The 22541-nt window shown below is 42.4% G+C and overlaps 1 protein-coding gene across 1 annotated transcript in view; it reads right to left on the bottom strand.

The window, feature by feature from the left end:
• Positions 1-22541, bottom strand: part of ift80 (intraflagellar transport 80 homolog (Chlamydomonas)) — a 40015-nt gene that overhangs the window by 4826 nt on the left and 12648 nt on the right. The window contains exons 9-15 of the mRNA XM_073482482.1: positions 7555-7734; positions 5099-5217; positions 4236-4310; positions 3563-3726; positions 3415-3479; positions 1230-1365; positions 985-1132 (exon numbers count right to left, since the gene is read on the bottom strand). Of these exons, the coding sequence (XP_073338583.1) occupies positions 985-1132; positions 1230-1365; positions 3415-3479; positions 3563-3726; positions 4236-4310; positions 5099-5217; positions 7555-7734 (887 nt within the window). The remainder of the gene's footprint in view (positions 1-984; positions 1133-1229; positions 1366-3414; positions 3480-3562; positions 3727-4235; positions 4311-5098; positions 5218-7554; positions 7735-22541) is intronic.

Here is a 22541-nt window from a genome sequence, read left to right on the forward strand (position 1 = left end):
ATATATGTAACCACATCCTCACAGTTTTGTAGTCACAGAAACGCTGAACAATCTCAGTGTTCTTGTTTTGAATACTCATGTGGGGATAAAAAGACAAACTGTTTAATAACATGTGAAGGGTGATGCAATATGCTGTAACCATGTAAAAATTTCACACTTTAACGTGTGGAGGATGATTGATTGTGCTAATTAGGAACACAACGATCTACTTGTTGAAAATGCAGTTTTTGCCATTTTGCATACGTGTGTCTGTGTGTGTGGCAGAGTAATTTGTGGCCGCTCACCACACGTACAATTTTGCTGAATTGATGAAATAACATACTGACAGTGCTGCTTTTGTAACGCTCACTGTACTTGGTCCAACCTGCCTTCCATCACAGATATGAGTGGAGCCTTTGTATTTGTTTATTTATTAGCTCTTGCCACTTAGTATCGGGTGTTCTCCATTTGCACATTGCATAACAACAAAAGAACTTTTAATGAGTCTGATGATGCAATCTGGCTGCTGGAACACCAAAATAGTAAAAGCAAAAAAACACTAAACTCTGAAAAATAGCAACGCTAACTGAGGCTTGTGTCGGCATAAACAGCCTGCAACTGCAAAGCTTGATTCATCATGTGTGTAAAAATTTACAACAGCAAGCCATAAACCACTGACAGTCAAGAAATAAAGGAAAGTACAGTGTGTACAATATGAGCATGAATAAAAACAAAACCAAATGTTCAGATTGGTGCAGCAGAGACATGCGAAACTAGTTCAGGATGCCTTAGCACCTCCTGTACTGGCTGAAGCTGAAGACTTTCGGCAGGAAGTATTGTACAGTCTGACAGCTGCTGGCAAAGAAGAGCTAAGCCTAAAGCGCTATGTGTTGTACCATGGGGAAAGCAGCTTTTATTGTACATCTTTTTCCATTACTTCTCTTCCATGACAAAAAAACCCCCCAAAAAGTATAACAGTGAGAGTTAAGAACTGTACATGTCTACCTGCCATCCTTTATGTACAGTGTTTTTGGCAGCAGGTCCTTGTCAGTGAAGACAGCACTCGGGTAGTACCAGACTGTTAGCTGGTTGTCTTGGACTCCACACAGGATGTTAGCAGCATCATTCCATGCCATACTGTGAACCATGCTACCTACAGGACAGAGCACACATACAACGATCATGCTACCCCAACATTAGTTACAGTCACTGCACATCTTGCCAAGTGAGCTTCCTCCTCCCCGTCTCACCAATTTTGCAGATTTTGGGCTCCCGTCCGAGATGACGTACGGAGGTCAAGTAAAGGTCACGGTTCTTGTCTATCAGGGCGATCTTCCTTTCATTGGACGGGCCGCACTGGTCCAGAGCGACCTCCACCACCTCTAGCTACATATGAATAATGACACACACAAGCACAAAGGTAAGAGGGAACAGAGGAGTGAGTGATGGAGGAACGACAAAAGATCAGGAAAATAAAGGAAAAGGGGGAGAGCAGTTTGTACCGTGACCAGCAGCCTCTCTGCCAAGTGTGTGTGTGTGTGTGTGTGTGTGTGTGTGTGTGTGTGTGTGTGTATGAGAGAGAGAGACAGAGAGACATGGAGTGGGTATATGTGTGTCTGAACCTGTATGTAAGTGAATGTGTGTGTGTTTTTGGCCAGAGCCAGCTGGCTCCGGTGCAGCGTCTTGGAGCTGTGGAGTACTGGCAGACGAAGTCCTGCTGACAAACAGTGAGTCCTGCTACCTCCAATTCTTTTCCTTCGCTTCTAATTCTTTCCTTCTTTTTGTCTCTTTCCCTTTTAATTTGACTCCAAAGATATTCACCCATTCTATTCCTGTGTCTTATTGTTTATCCAACTTCTGGATAAAGGTTATTATATTTGTTTGAGCACAGAAACTCTTAAAAAGGCTGTTCCCCTCACAGGTCTATTTAGATAAAACCTGGCCTCCTGAATCATCAGGGCAAACAATTAGCCACTACCTTTAGCTAAAGCAGACAAAAAGACAGCATCCTCATCAGTTGTTCGTTTAAGACATGGGAAATAATCATCAAACTCAAGTCATCTCACTGGGCCTGTCCTAGACAGAGCAATATCATACAAAATAATGTACTTTGCTAAGAGTCCGCTACCCCCTAACAGAGTTGTCAGAAAAGTCATACTGGAGTAAAAGTTAAGATATCATGTTAAAAGTAAAAGTCCATATCTGAATAGTGCTTGAGTAAACGCTAGGCATGCCAACACAGTTTTACTCTGTGTTTTTTGGCATGGGAAAGGCAAAAATATTACGACACCCTCTAAACTTTTTAGATACCAAGTATCACTTTTAGGGTCTGGTTACACCAGCATTTACAGCAACAATTTGAATTAAATCATTTTCACTGCAATCAGAGCGATCAGTGAAAATTGCTAACAGAGGTGAATCTGCACGGTGACTGGTTCAGCTATGGGGAACTTCTGACACAAATTTGCACACCAAATGCAAACTGTATTGACGCTGGTGCTGAACTTTGTGGGAACAGACGGGACCACAATATCTAAATTAAAACAAGCTATCATATTAGCTACGTCACATGACCCACATTTTGAGTTCACTATGCCACCAAGCTTGCAGCAGCACCTCATTTGCAACGACACACAAATCAATTTCACTGTGCTAATTTCTGGTGTAGCTAGGTGCCACTACTACTGTAAAGTATCAAGAGCTCTAACGATGTTATCATTTCCACAATGCTCGTCATTAGAGCACCTACAAGGAACTGTTTTTCTTGATTCTGGCAGCCCATTTGAACAACATACGATGATGCTGAAACAAAGTCAAATTTGTTTTAGTACTGTAATGTACGACAAGACTACTGAGCAGCTTCCTTCCATCTATGTAGATCATATAAAGGCATCAGTTTCAAACCAGCTTAAAGTTCCTTATAGTGCATTTAAGTTATTAAAATTATTTAAATTCTTCACAGATGATCACTAAACCAGCTGATTTTTGCTTTGTTGGTCCTAAATCTGATTTATCAACGTGTGTTAAAGCACATATCCATGAGTGCTCTACAGTATGAGTATAGTTCATAGATAACTGGCCTGTGTGTAATAGTGCAACTCATCAAATGAGTCTCCAATCCTTCTTCAGTTGAGATATCACATTGTTATAAACACATAATAAAACACAAATACCAACACATTCTGACAAGTTACCGTGACTGCTATGACAGTGACATGACAAGCTGGTCATAGCGAAGTGATATTATGTTTGTCAGATTGGTGTAGAACAGAGTCTCGGATTTTCTTACAGCTCTGTCTGTCCTTTATGCTGCACATTGTACTATAAAAGTAGTCTGACGTTTGCTAAAATGTAGGTACAAGGGGAACATAATTGGCTGATGAAGACAAAGAAACAGGATGGGAGCACTCAATATAAGGGCAAAGGACTACCCACCTTGTGAGTTAAGGGTTTCCCATCGGCAAGGGCTTTCCCGGTCAAGGCGTCAAAGAGGAGAATGACTGGTGAGACGAAGGAAATAGAAAACATAGTAAAAAAGTCTGTTCAGCTTATCTCACCATCATGATGATGGCAGCCCCCTCACCTTTTTCATCGCTCTTGTCCCGGATGGCGATGGTGTCGTTACTCAGCGAGACACCCTGGGCGTTTAAGATGTCTGCTCTCATGCCGGGAAACTTGGGTGAAGATATCAACCGACCCTCATAGGAGAACGTATACAACCCAGCTCCATCCACGAGCAGAAAATGTCTGTGAGACAAGAGGAGGCAGTGGATGAGAGCAGATTAAGTCTACTGTGTATATAAGGGGGAGGGAACGGGAGCAAGGAGGGAGAGGAGATGACTTTTTAAATAGTAAAAGAATGAAGAGTCGAGTTAATAAACTGATATGATCAGGTCATTTAAACATTTTATGTACATTAGCAAAGCATCGACTTACTCAGAACGACTCATCAAACTCAACTCTGAATAGCCAGTAATCTATTTAGCTCTATGATGAGTGTCAGGGCCACGGCATTGGAGTATTGCACAAGAGCTACTCCATATTAATCTAATTTCCCCCAGTGGTTTCACTCTCAGCCTTATTGTATGACAGGGCTGGAGTACAGCCTCGATGTATGTGTGTGTGTGTGTGTGTGTGCTTGGTTAGCTGCTTGATGAGTGGTCAGTGCGGAGTAATGAAGCATTAGAGAAGCTGACAGACGATCAGACAGCCTGCTCTCTCTCTTGTTGTGCTGCTCCTGGAATAGAGAGACTCACTTCTCTGCTTGCAGGATGAGGCTCACTGTTCCCTCCTTCAGGTCAAAGATGAGCGGAGTGTTCCAGTTTCTTGAGCTGGCACGGATAAGACATCACAAACACACACACACACACACACACACAGAAAGATTTGTGAGAACACAGACATCTAATAACAAAAGTGTTACATTTGGCGCGAGTGCAGAGGTGAGAAGACAAAAGAAACAAGAGAGGCAGAAAGGCAAATTAAAGGAAATTTCAATGAAAGGAGAGGAGATAAATACACAGATAGAGCATGAAAAGTGCAGTGACATACAAGGACACAAATGATCATAATAGAAATAGAGAAGAGAAAAACAATCAATTCATTGGTTTGTGTCATATTTCAATGAAAAAGTGAAAATTATTTGATTCCAGCTCCTTAAATGTGAATATTGTGTGGCTTCTTTACTCCTCTATGACAGTAAACTGAATATCCATAGGTTTCAGACAAAACAAGACATATTAGGACATTGGGAAACACTGACTGACATTTTTCACCATTTCATACACCTCAAATTAACCTAGCAAATCCACCACGTACACAAGGTCAGCTAATAACATTAGACTGGTAGACTGGTATGGTTCAGCATCTTAGTCAGATGCGGTTGTTTTTTCCACCAGTACTCCTGTAGTGTAGTGTGTCTGCTTTTTTCCATTCTTTGACAAATTTTTAGGTGAAATTTTTCAGGCTTATTTAACTTCAGTATTTGGATGTAAAAGATGAGTATGTGCTGCACAAGACCCTCATGTGTGAAGGATTACTGAAATCATAAGATGAGAATATTCAAGGCGGTGTGAACGAGGATGAGAGCGCACAAGCGAAGGAGGAGTGGGCTACTGACTTGTAGACATAGCACTGGAGGGAAGTGGCGACCACAAGATGACCGTACGCCAGAGATGCTTTGATGACTCTATCTCTAAACTCCAGTACGTCCACTGCATCGTTCATCACATTCCTCACCTGAAGGAGAGGAAGGCAAAAATATTAAGAGGTAAGTGAAACAAAACAAGTGCAGGGATGAAAACAGGCATACACTTTATACTACTGAGTAAACACTTTACATTTAAACAGGCAAACAACAAAGGGGAGACACTGGCCTCACTAACAGAGTGCTGAACACAGTCACATACACATCGGAGTGTATTTATTCTTAATATACACAGGAAACAGTTGACAGTATGTCCAAGTATACGTAGGGAAACTGTGGTCGGAGAAAGCAGTTTTTACTGTTTTAAGTGTGTGCGTGCAGCGGTTGCAACTCATTTTTTCACCTGCATAGATAAATACTTCCCTCCAGCTCCCTCTGTGAATGAATGAAAAGGCCTTTTCCAGCACCAGGTGAAAGGTGGGGTTATTTTTACAGCTTTACAAATCTTCCTCCTCTGCTCCCTCCAGCAGGCCAAATTTACATGCAACACAACCAGGAATAAAAAACATTTGACCGCAAGGTGGTAAATTTAGCTGGCTGATTCACAAACCACTGGCAGATGTGCACTTTTAAAAAGGACTGCGAGGAGGAGAGGGGGAGGAGGGAGACAGAAAGCGCCTGCGAGGCTGAAAATAAATGGCTGATGACCCGACTTTGTTTGGTTTACACAAACTGCACTTGGTAAAGATGTCTATGGCAAATGAGCGCACGTGTGCGCTGGCACACAGGCATGTGCATGACCTTGTTTCTGTAGGTGTGCGTGCGTGTATCCCCGTCTGAAAGTATACAAGTGTGTGTGTGTATATGTACATTTGGGTGTGTTAACCGCGTGTAAACGCTACCCTGTGGTTAGAATGAGTTTAAACAGTAGAGAACGGTGGAGCAAGAGAGGCAGCTACACAGGCTGGTCATTGTCATTGCAGGGCTGCACACTGGCACACAGGGAGGGTCCTGCTTTAATATATGGCCACAACTAGTCAAGGCCTGTGAAACATTTGCTTCTCTTCATAGCATATTCACTCATCCGTTTACAGTCTGCCTATGGCAGTGCAGTACTTTTTAATTCTCTTGTTCTGCTGACGTAATTGAAATTGGCTCTGTTTGTTTGCCTTGTAAAAAATCTTAGTTTTCCTTACAGATACACTGATTTTCAGTGATCTGAAAACCCTCGAAGAAACTGCTAACATGTAAAACCTTAACTTTTATAATGGGCCAGGAATCATGACAGATTCTCTTGCCTATGCATAAAAATGTGCCATTTGTCTAGATGAGATTGAGTCTCATTGCTTTGTCTTTTTTCACTTCTTTTATTTCATCAAACAAACTAAAACTTAAAGAAGTATTCCACTGCTTGATATACGGTCTTTTCATAAAACCGGGCTTTCTATGCAGTAGAAAGACATAAATATTTTTGAAATTGGTGCTACATTACCAGAGAAAAGAGAGAAAAAGTAGCTGTGATATTCACTTTTGCCCAAAAGCTAGAAAACCTTCAACAACCAGAATGCTTTGTGCTGCACCAGACTGCTAATGCTCCAGTCAAAGCTGGAGGTCGAATATTCTAGTTAAAACTTTCAACTTCCGACCTTCGGGCGCTCCAGGTGCACAATGCCAAAAGTTAATAAAACATTTGGCTGATCGTAACAAAAGGATGTCTTTTTGGTTTTGATGTTTATACACAACTGAACTCTCAGCAGTGCAGCCTCCTTACATATAGACAAAATAAAGGAGGAAAAACGACAAGGTAACAGACTCCATTACACTTTTCATTTTTTGCACTTTTATACATTTTTTTATACTTGAATCATATCTATTATATTCCATTCACTAGCCTAATATAAATACTGTCATCTACAAATACATCCAACCCCTTCTCAGACAACTGCTTCTTCTTCTTGAAGTCGGGTTGATGGATTTGACCCTAATTTACAGGTAGGAATTCTGACTTTAAGTGCCATTTCGTTGTACTTTTTCTAGTATGAGGTTGGATATTTTCAATTCCGGGTTGTCTGGAACGCAGCATAAGCAGTGCAGCTGGTGGGCAACGTACTGAGAGTTGGTGTTGGCTCATCTGGCTTCAATGAGGATAAAATGGCGGCCTGGTCACCAACTTTCTTTTATTACAGTTAAACAGGACACTAAATACGTTTCCGAAACAGAGGAAGCAAGAAATAAGCAATACAGTAACATAATCTTGATTCATATTTGATCAGAAGTGCCTAGTTTGACAGTTTGATCTGAGTCTGTGAGCCTCTTCTCTCTATCGATCTGCCAAATGAGAGGGGAGCTCTGGGTGCAGGTAAAATGGAGGGAAGTTTAACGAAAAGGAGCAGAAACCTAAACAAAGATGTGTGTGTCTCTTATTCTACCTGCATGGTTCTCCTCTTGGTGAGGGTGATCACAAAGTTCCTCCACTCCCAATGCTGCTCCACCACATGGGCAAAGATGACATGCCCGTTGCCACAAGCCCCCGCCAGCTGGGTGCCGTCTGCAGACCAGGCCAAGCTGAACACGCTGCCTGTGTTGGGCTTCTCCAACGCGTAGGACCACTGGAGGGAGGGGGGCAGGGAGACAGAGAACAATATAGTTAATGGCTACAGATATTTATCTACAATATTAAACAATTACCTGGGCGGACATCTTAGGAACTAGAAACAATGACAAGTTTAGAGAAGAGAGGCGGTGAGAGTCAAGAGTCGTGTATGAGTGAATGCGTATATACAAGTGTGTGTGTGGACATAATGTAAACTCTGCTAGAAAGACAGGGGCCCAGTCAGTCAGTCATTGAGCTGTGATGAACTGTGAGACACTGAAGTAGCGCTCGGCCCTGCCAAGTCCAGCACTCGCGCTCGTAAACATACACTCTGCTATCCTCATCTATTACATACACGGGGGGCAGGGGTATGGGGAGGAAAAGGGAGGGTTTATATACGAGCCCCCAAACTGAAGCCAAAAGCTGATTAACAAGACCTCTCCCTTTTTTTTATAAGAAAAGGATTGAGAAGGTAGGGCTCTGGGGGGGCTTACAGACAAAAAGTAATAGAAAATCCGCTGTGCTGATGACTGTCGGGGATGGCGAAAGACACCACTGTGCGCCATGCGGCCCTTAACAGTTTCTGAGACAAGGATACCTCTCTCATCTTTCCCCGTTTCCCTCAGGTATCCCTTTTCTCGATTGAAAGCCTTTATTTTTTCTCCTTTTCCAGTATTTTGTCCTTCCCTGACATCTGCCTTTCCACACTCCTGTCCCTCAAGTCTTCAGTGGAGTATCACAATAAAATAAAAAACTTTGATTCAAGCAGTTAAAAGTTTTCCGAGATGTTATTTTCCAGGACGATCACTCATAAGGCCGGGCAGTAACACAGTAAGTCACACTAAATAAGTGTCTATTCTCTGTTATTGGTTGTCAGCTGTGCACACCTGGAGGAAGAAAAGTGCTAATGTTAGCCTAGCTCTGCCTTCCATGGAGAGACAGAGTTTGGAGAAAAGGCCTCAGTGTGTTTGCTGCCTCACACACATGAAGCTGCGGGAAGTGAGGTGTGGCGTGAGGTAGCGGTCGGCAGGCTGCAGGTTACGGGATCTCTCTCCCTCTCCTGGTCTCAAAGACACACAGCTCAGCTGGTTTTGGTCAGCACCCTCCCAGCCGTTAATGTCATATCAGGACCCGAAATAGTTTGAGAAAAAATAAGACCTGTTCAGCCATGTGGACAAGAGATAGGTTGTGAAACTTAAATTAATTGCCTTTTAACTTCTTTCCCCTCCCTTCTCCCTTTGATTTATGCAGCTCCACGCTTCCTTACTTATACATCCTGTAACAGGAATTAGCCTCTCTTTATATACATACATTCTTTATGTATAGATTTTTTCAAACCTGAGTCTATCCATGTGCTCATTCACGTGCCGCATGATCTCCACAGCCAGGCAGCCTGGCCCAGCGTTTACAACAATGAGAGATCTCATCCATTCTTCAGCTAACATCTTGAGATGGCCCGCTCTGTGTTAAAGCACCCCAGGGGGAAAAGGAGAGGGGAGGGATGGAGGAGAGAGGGATGGATGGATGGAGGGTCAGAGATGCAGCTGAATGTATACACCAGACTGTAATGAAGCAGGACATATGATATCGGCCCGAGGAGCGCTGCTGGATCCATGCTTACCTAATGCTTTTAACACATTGAGCCATTTGACTCCTTCTAGAGCCAGCCGGCAAGCCAGCAAGTGAGAATGTGTGTGTGGGAAGGAGGGGTTGTCTTTGTGTGTGTGCAGTACTTTTGCGCATACGTGTCAGTGTGTATGTGGTTTTCACCATGTGTGAGTGAGAGAAACGACAGACGAGATGAAGAAAGTGTAAATACAGAAATTGCGAGATTGGAAGAAAATAAAGATAACACCACAACAGAGTGATTCATGAGTGTGTAGACAAGGAGAAATAAATGTGGGTCATTTTTTTCCCTCCTCTTATGAGTGTCCAATGTCTGTTTTGAAGGTGTGTGTGCATGTGTGTAAAAGAGGTGAAAATCCTCAGGCTTGTCAGAGTTGTCAGCCAGTTTCTGACTATGGGACACAGGGGGATTCCTATAGCTGTCCTGAGATGGACAGACTGGGCCAGCAGAGAAGAAACCTGGGACATGAATAACCTTTTCTGGACCAAAATATCTGCATGTCACCCTGCTTGATCTGCCTTTCTTTCATTTATTCACTCTTTTCTTACGGGTGAAGAGTTTAGATGTTCTGACAGATGGCTGTCTGACAAGAAACTGATCAGGAAGTTCTTTAACAAAAATAAGAATTTAAGACAAATTGACATTCCACACTATGATGGATTGCATTACAGCAATCATCTTGTAGGCACATGACAGGCACAGTTTAGTTTTGTTACATTTGTATGATTATTTTCATTATTGGTAAATCTGCCAATTATTTTCAAGATTACTCAATTAATTGTTTAGTCTATAAAATGTCAAAAAAATGTCGTCATAATTTCCCTGGATTCCAAAGTGACATCTTTAAACTTCTTCTTTTGTCTTTTGTTCACCGTTTTCAGATTCGTCATCTAGTAAATGAAGAGTCTTTGGGTTTTGGACTGGTGGTTGTAAAAAAGCAGCAATTTGATCACATCACTTTGGACTCAAGGGAATTATGATGGACATTCTTTGACATTTCATAGACTAAATGATTAATCTTGGAAATAACTGGCAGATTAGCAGATAATTAAAATAATTGTACGTAAAGTAACATACATAGAAATGTAAGATGGCTGTGCCCTAATGACAAAGAAAAGCAGCACATCCTTACATTTAAGAAGCTGCAACCAGCAAATGTTTGATATTTTTGATTGAAAAATGACTGAAATGAATAATCAACTATCAAAATAGTTGTCAATTAATTTTAATGTAATCAATTATTTGAATAATCAGCAAAGTGTTGCAGCTCTACTCTGTCTTTCATATTTAACATCTTACGATAATTATTTTGTTTCAGTGTAGCCAAATACAATTTGAGACTGCATTTAGACCACTGATTAAAAAGCTATTTTATGGTAGCAATATTGTCTGATTACACACACATAACAGCATATGCATTGTGTGATTGGCATCTATAATGAGCACTTTTCTGCTATATAGTCTAAGCACACATATGTCATCATTCTCTTCATTCTCACACTACAGAGCCAGACTGGTGCTTTCAGATTTAAAAAGGATGTGGGGCTGGCAAAGAGAAGGTGGCTGGAGTGAGAGTGGACTATTAAAGGGATAAAAGAGATGGAGGAGACGTGGAAAGAGGAGCCCAGCAGTGGGAGGTGAACCTCAGTGGTAGTAGATTTGGCAACTGGTTTTATCGCAGCCAAAAGGGGTGGAACTGTACTGGATATTAAGAACCCTACTGGACAAGACTGGAAAGAGATTTGAGATTAGTGCAGAGATATATCATACAGGAAGAAGAAAGGGGTGAGAAGACATGCAGAGAGAATGTATAAAGGCCAAAATTAAGATTTAGGAGGGACAAGTAGGAAGTCGTAGGTGGGTCTGGGCCTTCATCTAGTTTAGCAGGAGTCCACGCTCTGGTCACTGAACCCTGTCTGTCCATAATGGGCAGCTTTGTGGCCAGAGAGAAGGTGGCAGACATGACGTGTAGTTCTCAGCTGAGCTCTGTGGGAGAAGGGGGGCCTCAAACTTACAATGAGCTTATACACGCAGAACGTACATACAGTAAAGCAGCAATGCATGGCTGTGCATGTAAGTCTAGGTAAACACCACACAATGCAGACACAAACACGCACACACGCCCACACATGTACTTGTGTCAAAGACATGGCAGGAGACCAAGGCTGGTAGTCTAACACTTGCAATGATCACTTTGAGCACCAAGCAAAACACCCACACATGCATCCTGTGTGTGTTGACATGTGTGTGTTAATGTGACTCAGACGCACAGACGTTAGTTGCATGTAGGTGACAAACCCTGGAGGGCTGAACTGGTAAAAATGACCCTGTGGGATGTTGTAGTACCCTTCACAGAATAATTCAATAACGCTGCTCTACCATCCACCATCCTTCACCGTATTTGGCTGGCGGTGTTACTATCGGGATCTCTTTTGCTACAGGAGCAGACCTATGATGTGATGATCCACAGACCCTGGCATGTAGCATGCAACCTACCCCAGGCCCACACCGACATGCTGACAGTTCTGCAGACGGTGGCACATTTGCACACACACAGACGTATGCATGCACGCACGCACGCACGCACTCAAAAAAACACAGCCAATCTGCGAATGCACAGCCTCTTCAGAGCCTCTTTAAGGAGTACGCCTGCCCTCTCCCTCCTCCCTTCCTCCTCCTCACTCTCTCCGCATTTCTCAACATATGTTTACCATTAAGACTGGCAGGTGTTGTGGGCCTGCCCCTTTTCTCTATTGTTGCCCTGCAGCCGCAGCCAACATGGGGAGGCCTGTGAAAAGGTTACGTTAGCTCAAAGGCAACGTTCTTATTCTGAGAACCCCCCGAAATTATAACAAGCCTGTTACAAAAGGCACCCTCTGCCTCTCTATGTAGGTACGACTCAACAACTCCACATTTTTTTCAGTTGTTTCTTGCTTTTTTTTTAAAAAAAAAAATATCACCTCAACATCCATCTATTTAGTACAAAATACTTCTTCCCTATAGACTTAAAAAAGTGGCTGTTGAAAGTTAAAAGTTTTGTACTTTCCACACACAAAAGCAGCTGTGTTCAGCTTGAATTATGTTGGTCAGAGACAACTTTTCATGTCAGGGAGAACATATAAAAAAGAAATTGAAGTATCAAGTTTGTACCTTGCATGGTAAGTTGTTCCTGGTTGTCACGGGCAACTTCAATTGCCAACTACAGATGAAAGCTGTGTACTGTATTTAGACAGATTGGGCCAAAATATGAGTGTTTGGAACATATTGCACATGCGGCTGGATAGCAAAGATGCTGATTATGCTGCACTAGTGATTTGAGAAGTTTCTAGGTAGAACTTTATTTGAATCCATTTTATCTGACATGACGCAGACCATAGATGATATCCGCCTTAACTCGATCAAAAATGAAACACTGACTGTAACAACATGCACGAAAAAATCAAAAAAGTGAAAACAATGCACCAAAAAAGAAGAATACCGACTGAGAGTGGAGCAGGGAAAATATTAAAAAACAAAGTCAAAGGAGAAAATAAAAGTGTGTATCTGTGCCATAAGTTTACCCCTCCCCCTCTCTCTATCTGCACTACCTGAAACAGCGCTCTGGTTTTTGTGGCCCGGGCTGAGAGGAGTGGGGGTGGGCGGGGGTGGAGCTCGGGCCAGGGAAAGGGTTAATGACACATGTCTGGACTAATGGCTCCCAGTGGAGCTATCTGCTGATTCAGCCCCATTACTTCACAAGCATTAAATATGTCTGCCCTGACCGCTCTCTGCTCCCCCCCAACCCTAATGCAAGTCAACAACATGCTAATCAGAGTGGGGGCATGAGATTTCCAGACTCTCTGTGCTTTTCTAGCCCTTTATCTCTGACAGTCCTGTCACACTGAAGCAAGCACCTAGGAAAAGCTTGAAACAGCCATTAGTGTTAATGGGTCAACCTGAGTCTGTGACCCTGTTAAAAACCTGCATTTTATGCAGCTACGGCACTGCTGGGCCTTGGTATGGAAAAATGAACACACTGTACATGCAGTTCATATTTAGTACTTTGAATGTATATTGCTGACAAGAACTGAAAAGTATTGAAAAGATATTATTGTTAAGCCCTATGTTTGACAGTGATGGAATGTAACTAAGTGCATTTACTCAAGGACTGTACTTAAGTAAAATTTTGAGGTATTTGAGCATTTCCAGTTTTCTCCCATACTTAATTCTTCCACTCCACTTCATTTTGGAGGTAAATATTTTTTTTATACTTTTTACTCCACAACATCTGGTTAACTTTAGTTACTAGTTACTTTGCAGATTGCTGCATCAGAGCCAAAGTAGCATATTTTTAAATTAATATATTTTATCCGCAATCTGATTAAAGAAACACTGATTCTAGTCATGAGAAAAATGCTGATAGTCGTATCCAATAATCTGCCAGATAAGTATAAGTAAATATATGTATAACTTACTTTAACTTGTACTTTTGGGCACTATTTCATTTGGAGATGAAATTCTAACTCAGAATTTTAACCCACAATATTAATGAGGTAATGATACAAACTCAGAAATATTTAATTTTTCCATGACTGAATAAACAAGCTGTTCTCAGAGGAAAATAAGGTCCCCAGAACACTGTTTGAAGCTAGAAAGGTGGCAGGGTCCGCCACATATAAACAAAGTAAAACAGTATGAAGATGTGTTGTCCTTTAAGATCAGTTTGTTTATTCAGTCATGAAAACAAAGAGAGGTTGTTTATTTAGTTTGTTTAGGCATAAAAAAAAAGTCAGTCAGTGAAGTTCTTTCACTTCTGATTAAAATTTCTTGCCCAAAACTACATAATGCACCATTAACTACATTTATTGCCAAAAAATTACATTTGATACTTAAGTATGTTTAATATCAGCTGCTTTTACTCAAGTACTAGTTGTATGGGTGATTTTCACTTTACCAAAGTACTATTTTAACACAGTATACCTATTTGACTCAAGTATGACTTTTGTGTACTTTTTCATCACTCTGTGTGTGTCGCCACTGTTAAGTCACAACAGTTTTTAACAAAAAAATGCAATTTTTTCTCAAAGTAGTAAAAGTATTTGTTAATCTCCTTATTACATAAGAAATACAGCCACAAAAAGCCCCTTCTCTATTAGTTTATCACTGTGCTAGTGGGCTAGTGGGGGCCAACCTAGTCCAGGGTTAACAGTCTTACATAAATCAGAACAGATGGCAGACTCGCTGCAAAGCCAGCTGGCTTCAGTTTGCCTGTGTGTCTGTGTGCAGGACAGGACCTGGCAGTGCAGGTACAGAGTGTAACTCCCTGCACATAATAAACACAACACACGTGTCTGAGTGTATTGGACACTAGACATATACAGGCAAGCATCTAGCCATAAAGAAGACAAACATACATACATACATACAAACATACACACAGCACATGTATGAAAATGCTGCAACAAATCTACTCTTCAAAACAAAAGATTGTCTCTTGTAAGATGAAAATAGTGTTTGAGAGTGAAACTAAAAACAAGATGTTTGTTTTGAGGAAAGGAGGAGGTGGTTTTGGATGAGGGTTCATCAATCTCTCAGCAGATTAGGAGGCCTTGTAAATGTCAGCTTGCACTGACCCCTCCATGGGGGATGGGGTTACTATTAGGATAAGAACGAGCTGGGCCCAAGTCCAGGACAGGTCAGACCTATGTGTGGCTGAGAATGGGCCTCTAGAAGGGACTACATGATCCAAATCACAACACCTTTTCTAGAGATGATGATGTTACAATGAAATAAACTACCTGTTAGTTAATTCTATATTTAACCATGGAGTTACATTGTTTCTCAACTGCCAAACACCCATGTATTGCAAGTACTTGATGATAAATCATTTTTCATTTTTCACAGACAGCTGCTAAGGTAAATTATCAACATGCTCTTTGGGAGGAAAATGAGGAGCATCTAATGCGTTGTACTTTGTAATAAAGCTGACTCGGCTGTATCGAGTTACATACTATCAAAGCGAATGAGGTCTCAGGCCTGTAAAAGAGCTGCTTTCAAATGTTCCATGACACAGTGTAGTCTCAGCTACACACACACACACACACACACACACACAGTCAACACTCACATATCACCTGGGAGGCGTTGACCACCAAGATACAAGCCTCAGGTCTAAATGCAACTCTACACAAGACATTTATTGTGATGGGAGATGCAAGTTTGAACTCAACCTTTAACCCTTGATGCATTACCTGAGGAACGTTTTTAAAAAAATAAGCAAAAAGCTTTTCTTTATGGAATTTGTGAGGCTGCACTTGCCATTAGGGCTACAACTTATGATTCTTCTCATTATCGATTAATCTCCCAGTTATTTTCATGACTAATCAGTTCATAGTTTTTTTCTGATGCAGCATCCTGTCTCTGTCTGTAGTCTTCATTAACTATCATAGATGACAAAGAAAAGCAGCAAATCCTTAAATTTAAGGAGCTGGAACCAGCAAATGTTTGACATTTTTGCTTGAAAAATGACTTAAACCATAAATCGATTATCAAAAACAGATGGTCTCATTTACGTTTACCTGAATTATCATTCAATTTACTAATTTTTGCAGCTCTACTTGCAAAATTACTGAAAATTCAACTTGTTGAAGTTCCTGAGGTTTGAGGCACATGTCAAACAAAATAACTCCTTGACTTCAACAATAACGTCCCCAGACACAGTACACATTTGTGTACTATGTGGGTTTTATTCCCCCAAAGTCATCTTCTCAGTCTAACTGTTGTACAAAGGAACTGTGTGCGTCTGCACAAATGTGTGTGTAAAAATAATACGTAATGTTCAGTGTAAGATAACAATGAAATGGAATCTCATTTCTTTTTAGTATTATAGAGTTATGGCCTGTAACACAGCACATTTCCAACTGTTGAAGTACCCATTATACACTAAGTGAACTTACCAGCACTTAAAGCGTTTTCTCTGCCTGCTGCACAATAAGTCATTTACATTCCCTGACTCGGCAATAACACACAATAACTATAGCTATCATATAAGCGCATTTCTAAACATAGGCCAGTGAGAGGAGCTCTGCAAATCTCTGTATTGAAATACCCACTTGGCTCGGCTAAAGAGATACAGAGGCCGAGCCTGGGACGAGTGTAGAGTGGCACAAGTTGGAGCTTTGGCAGAGCGAGGGGAAACGGGAGAGAGGGGCGGGTGAGTGAGGGGGGGTGCAAGAAAAACTGGAAGATATTGAGAGAGAGAGAGAGAGAGAGAGAGAGAGAGAGAGAGAGAGAGAGAGAGAGAGAGAGAGAGAGAGAGAGAGAGAGAGAGAGAGAGTAATGATCTACACATGGTTTCATGCTGGAGCCTCAACATAGTAACCATAGACATATGCTGAGGCCTCCTGGGACTCATCAGCAGGACACAGCTGTGAGCTGGACAGCAGAATTCTATTAGCACCAACTATGCACACATGCGCTTGCAAACACACACACACACACACACACACACACACGCATGCACGCACGCACGCACGCACGCACGCACGCACGCACACAGGTAATTTTGGTATTTGACTGTGTTTTGGCATGCTACAAACACATAAGCCCTCAAGTGGACCTACTACAGCACTGATGGCTGGTCTTGAATACACTGAATCACTTAGTTCATCTAATGGCATCCACACAGGTTGAAGGGTTTGACAATTTTAGTCAATGAGCCGAGACAACGTTCTATGGGATCCCTACAGACGCAAAGAGTTTATTTTGGAAGACACTGACAAGCGTGCCTCTAAACTGCTCCTCAAAGGGTTATGCAATACCTGTTGATAACGGCTCTAAATGTCATGCTTACATCTTGGCTAGGTCGTCTATCTACCTAACTATGAAGCAAGGAGTCTGTCTGTCTGTCTGTCTGTGCTTCGAATATCCCAAAAACCTTTCACTTGATCTACTTCACACGAGGCAGGTGCGTTGCTGGGGATCCTAGGAAGTGCAGTGCCAGATTCAGTGCAATTGGGGACGCGACATGTTCAAAATTAATACATCTGAATAAACAGCCAAAACCACTCAGTGCAGCATCGGGGGCTCGGTTTTGATGCTTTGGCTTCATAGCTCTGCAGACTGAAGCTGGACTTTTACAGTCCTAACCTCTTTTAAAATCGTGTCAGAAGAAACTCCACAGGTTGGCTTCTTGCTAATCTTAGACATACACACACTAAAAGATTTTACAATAATGGCACATCACACAGTACAAATACAGTTATCCTACCAGAGGGAGCATGCATCATCTCACATTATCTCGTGGGGAAGCAGACATAAATAAAATGGAGATTAGTGTGGTGCAACAATTTGCTGTAATAACACGTGGCAGCAAGAGAAAAACAAAAGCAGAGGGTTAAACGAGTCTGGATGGGTGGGGAACATGGTCAACACAGGTTTTCTATTCTTCAGCAAGAACTGGAGGTGAGCTTTTAGGTTTCTGTCAACATTAGCATGCTAGCTAACATTAGCCTCAAGGGCTAGAATGTGCATCACCTCCAGGATGCCTTTTTCATTGGTTCTTGTGGTCCAGCTAGGGAGAGTACAGATGTAATCATCCAGATTTTAGATCGTAAATATCAAAGATGTTGGATAATATCTGGGCACACTGGTATCATAGAACTTATGTGGTAAAAAAAAATGCTGTTTTGTCACACATTTTACCTTTATCAAAAGATTGCAGAACATTCAGATATCGCACTTTTGCTGTATGGTACTGCGATTTCAATAATGTTTTGATTAATTGTGCAGCCCTACAAATGAGGCACACAAATTATACCAAATAAAAGGAGCCAGCCAATAAATTAGTCAACGTCAAAGCTTAGCACCATTCTGATGTCTGAGGAAGCCAGCAGAAAGGGGGGAGGAACCCCAGGGTGCAGCCAAAATTAAACCCTTTCAAATCATCCTTTTCTGGACCTTGGTCCACTGCCTCCAGCCCAGCCCTAGTCCTCAATAACAACCATTAATGAACTCTGGGTTGGCAGTTAAGCTTGAAGTGATACCCCAGTTACACACATGCTCTGCTTTCGCTTATTTGTGTGCACCACCGAAGCCCTTTATTTGCTCCCTTCGTCACTCAGTATCACCCGCGCTCCTTCTACAGTTTTATCCCTCTTTCTGCTCCTTTCTCTCTGCGAGTGTGACATGTTTGTCTAGCTAGTGGAGGTAGTGATTTAGTGCTGCTAAGAATGATGACTCTGCCAGAGGGGCTGGCAGGGCACTGTCTCACTGTCATACGTTACTCCAGCCGTGGGGGAGGGAAGGATGGAGGGGTGGAGAAGTAACGAAAAAAAAGGGAGAGGGACAAGAGCAGAGCGAGAGAGCGAGAAAGAGAGAGAGAAAAACTTGAGGGAAAGAGAAACCACCGTCTTTTATGGAGACCAATCCTCCAAGCCTCACTGCCTAGGCCAACTTTACAGGATATATTGGACAGTTCCACACTACCCCGCCCCCCACCCCAACTGCTCTCTTTTCTCAGCTCTTTTTCGTGCTCCCCTCCTTTTTGGTTTCCAACAAGGCAAGCCTTTAGCCGAACTCTGGAGAGGTGTAAAAGTATTACCATGTCAACAAGTGCCTTTTACTCTAACCCACTTTACGCACACAGGCACCGGCTCCTCTCCCTCTCTCTCTCACACACACACACACACACACACACACACACACACACACACACACACACACACACACACACACACACACACACACTAAAAAATTGGGGTCAATCATCTGCAAGAACGACCTTAGTATACACTGTTCCACAGAGTGTGCCAGAATAAGTTCAGCAACACAGAAAACCAAAGCCTGTTCGGCACAAAGGACCTGGAATACAAAGGAGAAACCATTATCCTCGCATTTTGGTAGTGAAACTAATGAGCTCCTCAGGATGATAGATTAACTCTACATGTAAGTCCTGCATCTCACACACTCTAAACTGGGTCTTCAATGTGCCTGGTAACCTCATCAAAATGAGATTAAAGGAACTGGTAAAGTTATTCCTGTGAAAACAGGAGAGAAAACGGTGGAGGAAGAGAGCTCTGAAGGGCGATATAGACCCCAGTTGGCCTTTTTCAGAACTTGTGGTCTCTTTCTACCACTAGTTCACAGTGTACGCAGGGAGCGGGCTTACGACAGCGAGAGAGAACACAGAGGAAGAGTGCAGAGAGCAAGAAATAGCATGCAAAAGCACAGATTTGTAAGGGGAGGGAGGGAGGGGTAGAGCAAGTGGTGAGAGAGAGAGAGAGAGAGAGAGAGAGAGAGAGAGAGAGAGAGAGAGAGAGAGAGAGAGAGAGAGAGAGAGAGAGGAGTAGCCCTGCCCAGTTGCCTGGGGAGAAAACTGCTCTGGTGCTGACTCAGGACTCTCTTTGTTTGACAATGCTCCCTCGCTCTTGCTCTCTCTCTCTCTCTGACACACTCACACTCTCAAACTCACTCGTCTTTTTTCAAACACTCGGTCACCATCTTTTCTCATGTGCACATGCTCCTTCTTAGTCAGACTCATGCCAATAATTTCACTTTGACTTACTTTTCATCTTCTTTTCCCCTCTGCTGTTTTTTCCACCCACTATCCGCCGTGTGTGTGTGTGTGTGTGTGTGTCCGTCTCTCCTACCTCTGCTGCCTTTCCTTTCTTTTGCAGTGACATTTTTCTCCATCTGAACTATGTTGTACGTAAAAGTCCCCTTCTCATGTGATGAAAGCAGATAAAGGCCTGCAGTCTAATAAATCTACAGTGGTTTCTTTTGCCTTTTCATGCTCCACTAACAGTGGTTCACGATCAGGACCAGAACTCTGGGCCGTTTTATTCTCTTCCAGCAGCGGCAATTTCCAGATGTTGGCCGGCCAGTGGTTGGCAGCAAACTGCCAGCACAGGCTCAGGTATATGCTCCCCAGTGATAGAGGGGGGGAACTGCTGGAGGGACTCAGGGAAGCCTGAAGTCTGGCAATTAGGGAGAGGGTGGCATGTCATAGAGAAGGAGAGTCTGCAGCTAATAAAAGAATAAAAAAAAGACAACAAGAAGACTGGCAGACTAACCGACAGTCAAGAGTGATAGACTCTCTGAGAGAAAATAATGGTTGGCAGCTATAAGGATGGCAGACAAAGATCCTATAGAGAATGAGGCTGCACGTTATAGAGGGAAGGGAGGAGAAAGAGAGAGAGAGGCAATGGTGATTCCAGCTGGACATGGACCCATTCCCAGAGTGGCAATGCTGAGCAAGGCTCACAAAGAGCCTAAGGGGACCCCCCCGGACTCACCCAGAAAAAAGGGAGGTAAAGAGGGCCCAGGAGGGAAAGGGAGCCAAGCGGGGGGGAAAGCACTGATAAGCACGAGGTAGTCCAACACACCCTGACACAGGGAGGAGGGAGGCATGAGCAGCAAACAGGAGGAAAGATAGAGAGAGATTTACACTTATCCTCAAAACAGGAGAATTCCCTCTTTAAAAAGGAAAGTGTGCTTGTATCTCACAGATAAAGAGGGAAAAAATTGATGTTGCTCTATCTCCCACTTAAGTTCATACAGAATAGCTTTTAGAGCAATGTACTGGCACAAAGTACTCAGGATGGATAGATAGATAAGGGAATAAGGAGGGTTTTTCAAAGACAGTGGAGCTCGCAGAAAATTACAGCTAAAGATAATAAATCATTGATTGTTATGATTGTATGAACTAACAGGCAGCATCCACAAGTAGATACCAGTGGTTTTACTCTTTAACTAACACAAGTCTTAAACAATGCTCTCATTATGTACTGTAACTTTGATACATGATTTATGACTACTCATCTCCCAAAACTGCGTGAGGGTGACAGCTGTTATGACATTGTGGAAGGACGACTGGAAACAAGTACACCCTGAGGACGCAAACATTTTAGCTATTACAAATAACAAGGATGTTGGTATAGAACAGGGCTCAGTCTGAGGCTAACATTTAAGTGATCTGATGATCTGAACTAGGTTGCCTGTGGTTAAACAAATAACATGAAAATGGGGGAGTAGAAAGATGAAAGGGTGGAGAAGAGAGGGGAATAAAAAAGATGTACACTGGCTTATCAGTAGGAGTGTGACAGGAACCTGGATCGTGGCAGGGTCACGTCTTCAGTAAGACCTCAGTTAAAGGTAAGGGGGGGCAGTAGTGATCACTAAGTTCAATGAGGGCTGGGTCAAAGGCCAACGTCATTATTCATCATTTAAATGAGGCCAGACTGGCAAAAGGCTCAACTTTTTCCAAATCATAATGTGACTTGATTTAGCAAGGTGCGGCGGAGGCATTAATTATTTTAACTGAGGGATGTTTTCGTTTTGGATGCCTGAAAAGAATGATGAAATAACTATGAAATCTGGCCCTGAAGCTTTGTTTAACCCCTCTTGATTACAAGATTCAGCCATGTTTATGTGTCCTTGAACAAAACACTTACCTGACATCTGACTGAATTGTTAACTCGTTAAACTCCTTCAATCAGCTTCAACCAACTGATTTCCATGTAGGTGGGAGGCCCAATTTTCCTTAACCAATCCAAAGAAACCAACATATCTGCCTAACTATAACGTCATTTTACGCTGATGCATAGCCATGCCAACATACTGGTTTTGCCGGGGTTTTAAGAGTGGAGCAGAGTGAGCAAAACAAATGATTCGGTGATATTGAGAAGCGATATTGATGGCGTCTATGAAACAGCACCATCTATCTCGTCAATAGCGGCCGCCATTGTTGTTATCACTCCATCTTCGTTCTGGCACACAGCTTAAAAAAACGCTTGACAGCAGCTTGACAACGGCGTTTGAGCTGCCTGTGGTGCTGATTGGCTGAATGTTAGTCCCCCCGCGGCGCTCATTGGATCGTCTGCTTTTCAGATGAGAAACCACAGTTCTATGTCACAATGCCAAATGGAGCGGATGGATTCAAAAGTCTGGACCCAGGCAAACAAAACACTGTACTTCTATCCGCTCCTGGGACTATGTCTGTCTGTCCTGTAAGAACATTTTCTCTTCATTTATCATTAAGTTTCTCAAACACTGACCAAAGAAAATCTGCAGAACTTAAGTAGCATAAACACCATGATTTCTAACCCATGAACGTTTTAAAAGAGGAGAAAGAAATCAAACATTGTGCAGGAATTAGAAAAGCAAAACCAAGCAGCTATTACATTTATGTATGTGAGCACGGGTGTACAGTGGAGAGA

Source organism: Pagrus major, chromosome 2 (assembly GCF_040436345.1).
Source record: "Pagrus major chromosome 2, Pma_NU_1.0".
NCBI classification, from domain to species: Eukaryota; Metazoa; Chordata; class Actinopteri; order Spariformes; family Sparidae; genus Pagrus; species Pagrus major.